At 45.6% G+C, this 5,691-nt stretch overlaps 1 protein-coding gene across 2 annotated transcripts; it reads right to left on the bottom strand.

Annotated features, from left to right (window-relative positions):
* Nucleotides 1-395: 395 nt before the first annotated feature.
* On the bottom strand, nt 396-3,965 carry LOC119271508. 2 transcript variants are annotated; one of them, XM_037553315.1, is made up of 6 exons: nt 3,864-3,965; nt 3,496-3,555; nt 3,344-3,404; nt 3,203-3,269; nt 2,962-3,092; nt 396-1,131 (listed from the first exon to the last, which is right to left on the bottom strand). In XM_037553315.1, exons 1-6 carry the CDS (start codon nt 3,936-3,938, stop codon nt 1,043-1,045), a joined length of 483 nt encoding a protein of 160 aa, XP_037409212.1. In that variant the 5' UTR covers nt 3,939-3,965; the 3' UTR covers nt 396-1,042. The 2 variants fall into 2 exon arrangements, with proteins under 2 accessions (XP_037409212.1, XP_037409213.1); XM_037553316.1 differs by having other exon boundaries at nt 3,496-3,552.
* Between the last annotated feature and the right edge of the window lie 1,726 nt (nt 3,966-5,691).

The raw sequence follows: 5,691 nt of genomic DNA, 5'->3' as shown, positions 1-5,691 counted from the left end.
AAGTCCACACAAGTATAAAACTGTTTAAAATGCAAGGCCATATCAAGGAGGGACTATGATACAAAAAGTTTCTTGCTAGAACGCAAGATGACACTGAATGCGTATTTAGGTACCACATTTTGCAGTTTAAAGAGCCACTTTTCAAGTTACAGAGGCAGCCACTCTAAACATAACTGCTCTCCAGATATCCCAGCTTGCCCAGTTACATATAAAATCACATGCATGGATGTAAATATCAAGGCCAAAATGTAAAATGCAAACCATAAATAACTGTAGTGTCACATATATTTTACAAATGTTCTGTAGCAAATTAAACAACGTTAGAACTGGTGTTTGCATGTACCACTAGCTTCATGATAGATTGGAAGTGAGAATCCTTCTATTTCATTCTTCAGTGAAAATTACTAAAGATTCAACCAGCATATGATACACACAGTTACAAGAACTTTCATCTGCCCCATTGCCTGAAAGCAACAGACTTACAAGTCAAACCAATTTACAGGCATGAGAAGAAATACAAACTGCAATCCACTTGTACATTATCACTAACCTGAGGTGCGAACACCTCTTCTACAGCAGTCCTGCTACAGAATCAATGCAAGCCATAAAAATGGCTTAGCAAACAATATAAAGCTCAAAATAATCATTAATCCTTGCATACTTCTACACTGCCAGCAAAGTGGTTGGGCTGTTTCAACAACTTGCCTCTCTAGCTTCATCCTGAAAGCTACCATGGTGGACAATGGCATTCACACTGGACTGTACTGTATTCGTTCTGTTTGACACCGGTGTTCTTGCAGGTGAACCTGGAATTTGCTTCTGTATGACTTCAGTTATTGTCTCAGGAGACACTAGAGCTGCATAGTTATTTGTATCATTCTTCTCAGCCAACAGATGCTTAAAAAAGGGCAACCTGGTGCATGTAGCTCCCGCTTGCGCAGGGTCCAGGGAAGGGTCCGACCACTTTGGGTCTATAGTACGCAGCCTTTCCCTACATTTCTGTAAGAGGCTGTTTCCAGGACTTGAACCCATGACCTCATGGTCACAAGGCAGCAGCTTTACCACTGCGCCAAGGCTCCCCTTCAGCCAACAGATGCTTAAGCCTCAAAATTTCTGTTTCAAACTCCTTTGCTGCATAAGCAAAGCAGAATAGAGTAAATAAAATTGCAGCTAAATCAACTTGGTTATCACCAAAAAGAATGGGAAATAGAAATAGAATTGTTGGCAATCTACAAGGTATAGGTGAATTTACAGAGGACTGCTGTGCCTCATAATGTGTCAATTTTTTTCAAGAAACAAGTAGGGTGTTATTACTCTTGTATACCTGATTAACCAGGTATAAAATAGCCATGATTTTTTACAGTAAAATAACCATGAATTACATTACCGTGTTGAGGCTTTTGTGTGTTTGCAATATACTTCCTCTGTTCCAAAATAATTGAAGTTCTATGTTTGTCCTAAGTCAAACTTGTTTAAGTTTGACCACGTCTATAGAAAAATATATTAACATCCAGAACACCAGATTAGTCTCATGAGATTCTTTATAAAATATATTTCCATACTATGTGTATTTGGGGTTGCAGATCATAACACATTTTTCCTATAGAGTTGGTCAAAGTTAAACAAGTTTGACTTAGGACAAACCTAAAACTTCAATAATATTGCAACGCAGGGCGTAGTAATAAAGCACTAGAAAATGTAAAAATGTTGGGTAAGCACTTAATGTTCATTAGAACTAAACAGAATGTGAAACATATTTTGGACCGTGGTAGAGATATGCAGATAAATGCAAAACAATCAGCTCTCCAAACACCACACTACAGAAGTAGAAAATAACATGATGCAAGTAGGTTTGTTGAGAAATTTTCACTTGCATAAAGGATACAATAACCATTTAATCAAATCCTAAACTTTCAGAGACATAATTGTAAAATTGAGTAACTGATTCAAGCTAGTAAGACGCGGTCAGTATCACAGCCCAGTACAGTTGGCAGTTGACAAACATCAAATGTGAATTTTCCACAACCAGCTGCACCCGCACCTCACTTATAGAACATGTACCTTGAATTTCCAATATATGCGGGGAAAAAATCATGGTTGTAATATGCTATAACATGTGCACTTGCTAAAAGTTGTTCAAAATTATGAAAGATTGTAAAAAAAAGACAAAGAGATGAAGGACCAGCGTAGCAAACTATATGCGCACAAGTTTCTGTCTTACTCAAGAGAACAGTTCGCAAATGGTCATGCTTTTGCATGTGCACATTTTCTGTCATGTTGCTCATCTATGATTTTTTTTACATCTTTTTTTGGCTGCAAAAGTGTACTTTTGCAATAGGGCGTGACCACAACTATTTGTTCTCAGAGTGCTACATTTTTGAATGATGTTGCAATTTGATACAACAATATCCAATTAGAATATATTACTATAATAGTGAGAACTATCACAATAACTGTTCAATTTGTTGACTAATATCATGTGATGTGTCTTGATTGTTGCCAATCTTCCAACCCACTATTCCAAGCATAAATATATATCATATAAAGGGGAATCAGCTGAGACAATCAGTGCTTTCGGTGTTCACTTTCTACAATAAACTAAACATCAAAGGAATGTGGTAACCAACAAATTAAGAATAAAAAATCTACTCAAATAATTAAGCCTGATCTATAGAAAGGTCACAGCCTGGAGAAGTAGTTGCTTACACCATTCAAATTCTTAGATGTCAAAACTATTCAAATACTAAGATATGTGAATTCCCTGAAATTCAGATTATAACAAAGATAAGTTGCTCTGAGGCGACATTACTGCTCTCCATTTCAAGAAGACGTGTGTTAGTCCCCACACATGCATGATTTACGCTAGCACACCACCAATGTCCATTCTCTAGACTTCCAGGCATTAACTTGGACCAAATGGGAAAGGGAGAATAACTCGAAATTAGACAAGGGAAAACTCACTGTCAACCAGAAGTGTCCGGGCCTCAAGCTGCTGCTCCCTGTCAGCTAGAAGTGTCTGGGTCTTCGTAAGCTGACGCTCCCTGTCAACTAAAAGTGTCCGCGTCACCGCAAGCTGCCGGTCCTTGTCGAGCCTGGCATAAAAGAAACAACAACAAGAGCAGAACCAGCGTCTCAGCCGTCATTTCCGGCGAAATAAAAGCGAACCCAAATCAACACGCACAACACAAGCATTCGATCTTACAGCTCGCCGCGGAGCCGGTTGTTGTCGTCCCGGAGGTTCTTGACCTTGCTTTCCATCTCCTTCAGGGCTGCATTATCCAAATCACAAAATGTGAAAAAAAAAAATCTCCGGCTGAGAAGGACGGAATCCGCTCAGTTTTACCTTGGCACATCTCCTTGATAGCAGGCTCCTGCTCCCGCACCGTCCTCAGAAGCTTCCGCTTCTGCGCGCAAACGAAGCGGAGGCACAGAAGGGGAGAAAAATGAGACGAAATGGGTGGGTACAGAAGTGGCGGAGGGGTTAGGCGGCATTACCTTGAGGCCAGTATTCTGTCGGTTCTCCATCCGCGCGGGCGAAGATTCTTCTGGAAGCTTCTAGAGAGGGAGAAGAGGTGTCAGGCAGATGCAGCAGACTAGCAGAGAGGTGGGTTGTGGAGCGGGGAAGATATTTTGAAACAAGATCTCGTCTACTCGGATCTGTACATCACAGCTACTACCAGCGCCAACTCCTCTTCTTCAGTTCGCCGGCCCCGCTCCCGCTTTCCATCCGCACCACCAAAGCCACCGCCTAGCCCATCAAGCCTCCGCCACCGCCACCGCCGTCGCATCCTAACGAGAGCGCCACCACGATAGCGAGAGAGGGGAGATGCCGGAGGGGGAGAGGTATAGATGGGAGAACTGACCTCTGCCGCCGCCAATGCCCTCGTTTGGCCGCCGCAGCCAGTCGCGGGAGAGAGACAGAGGGAGCTTTTCCTCATTTTGAATTCGAAGGGAGGGAGAGCTAGCTTCCCTTTTGTCACGCTTTGCCACCTCATAGTTATGCTAGTCAAGATAATATCCTTTGGAGTCATAGAAACTTGCGTCGTAATTTCAGTTTGATGCTAAAATTTTAAAAATACAATTTTATGGTCATTTAATTTGACTCAAATGTGCATATAAAATCATAATACGCGTATGAGGGTGCATCATGTGTACGGCCCTACCGGCGTAAGCGGCGCTCGGCGTGATGTATCTTTGCACAAATACCCTCGCTTTTTTATTTATGAAAAAAACCACTAGTACTACACATATACGTCAAAATTAAGTGCATCTCTAGCAAATCTGTCCGACCCGCAAAATAATTGCTGATATACGGTATAGGGTACAAAAACAATTCGAAAAGGTACCGTATATTCGGCCGACCCGTACAAACTTTTAGAGCGAGCTGTAAAAATCACAAAATGTCAAAAGAAATAACATCTTCGGTCGAGAAGGATGGAATTCGCTCAGTTTTACCTTGGCACATCTCCTTGATATCTCCTTGATAGCGGGCTCCTGCTCTCGCACCGTCCCGTCCAGTCTGATAATTCGATGCACGCCTCCGCAGGATTTAATGAAGATCAACGTCAAGTTTACACGCCTCTTCATCGATCGAGCAACAGGTTGCCGCTGTGTCGCCCCGTGGGGCCGCAGCGCCGCCGCCCCGTGGTTCTCCCCGTGGCTGCACCGATCCCCGCCGCCGCTGCGTCGCCCCTTCAGGTCGTAGTGCCGCGGCACATGATCTCCGTCGTCGCCCTGAGGCCGTTCCCGTGGTTGCACCACCTCGCGCGCTGTCGCTGCGTCGCCCCTTCGGGTCGTAGTGCCACGGACCGCGGTCAACCGCCGCACCGAGGCCGTCCGCTCTAGGCCGTCCCCGACGTTGCACCGACCCTCACGTTGCCGCTACGTCGCCCCGTCGAGCCGTAGCGAGCGTGGCACGCGATCCCTGCAACCTTCCTGAGGTCTTCCCCGTCGTCGCCCCGACCTGCCCACCGCCGTTGCATCGCCCCTTCGGGCCGTAACGCTGCGGCCCGCGGTCCACGTCGTTCACGCGCGTTGACTTCCTTCTGATATGCGCCGTGCCGCCTCCCTTGGCGTAGGAACGTCACCGTCCGCGCCAGTCTTCGTCACGCTGTCAGGTTCATTATCGCCTACTTCGAGCACCGCCGTCGTGCTCCTTCTCTAGCCACCGGCGCCGCCGCCTCCTTAGGTCGCCGTTGCTCTTCTTCCGCGGCTCCATGGCGACTACCTCGACATCGACGACCCTGACTCGGCACCGACCACGCCGTTCTTCGCACGGCTACCTCAACTACAGTTACACCACCTATGCTCTCGGCTACCTCGACAAACGGCGCAAAGGGCTACCGCCTTGCTTGAGCAACCTCGTCGGTTTCCACTCCAGCCACGACTTCGCGATGCATCGACCGTTACGACTGTGGGGAGGTGTCTGTCGGCTTACCTTCGGATTTTTCTCCAGTCTCACCGTCTGCGCCGCTACCGTTGTGACTGCGGGGGATGCTGAGTACATTGATTATTAGGAAAGACGAGATAGACTAGGATTTTTTCTGGCTTGTCTTGTACTCCAAGTTAATCATTGTACTCCTATATACATATGCCCACGAGGCTCAAGGAATACAACGAACAATTCCACAAATCCTCTCTCTCCCTTCTAATACAAACGAAGCGGGGGAACAAAAGGGGAGAAAATGAGAC

The sequence above is a fragment of the Triticum dicoccoides genome, chromosome 3A, assembly GCF_002162155.2.
Source record: "Triticum dicoccoides isolate Atlit2015 ecotype Zavitan chromosome 3A, WEW_v2.0, whole genome shotgun sequence".
NCBI classification, from domain to species: Eukaryota; Viridiplantae; Streptophyta; class Magnoliopsida; order Poales; family Poaceae; genus Triticum; species Triticum dicoccoides.
The sequence above is the reverse complement of the archived record's forward strand: the minus strand, read 5'-3'. Positions and strand labels throughout refer to the sequence as shown.

Bases quoted from the DNA above. Each gene is read 5' to 3' on its own strand.
- LOC119271508 (XM_037553315.1), bottom strand. From the start codon at position 3,938: ATGAGGAAAAGCTCCCTCTGTCTCTCTCCCGCGACTGGCTGCGGCGGC. The intron at 3,556-3,863 runs GTCAGTTCTCCC...CTCCCTCTCTAG, and splicing joins GGGCATTGGCGGCGGCAGAG to AAGCTTCCAGAAGAATCTTC. The intron at 3,270-3,343 runs GTAAAACTGAGC...TGGATAATGCAG, and splicing joins TATCAAGGAGATGTGCCAAG to CCCTGAAGGAGATGGAAAGC.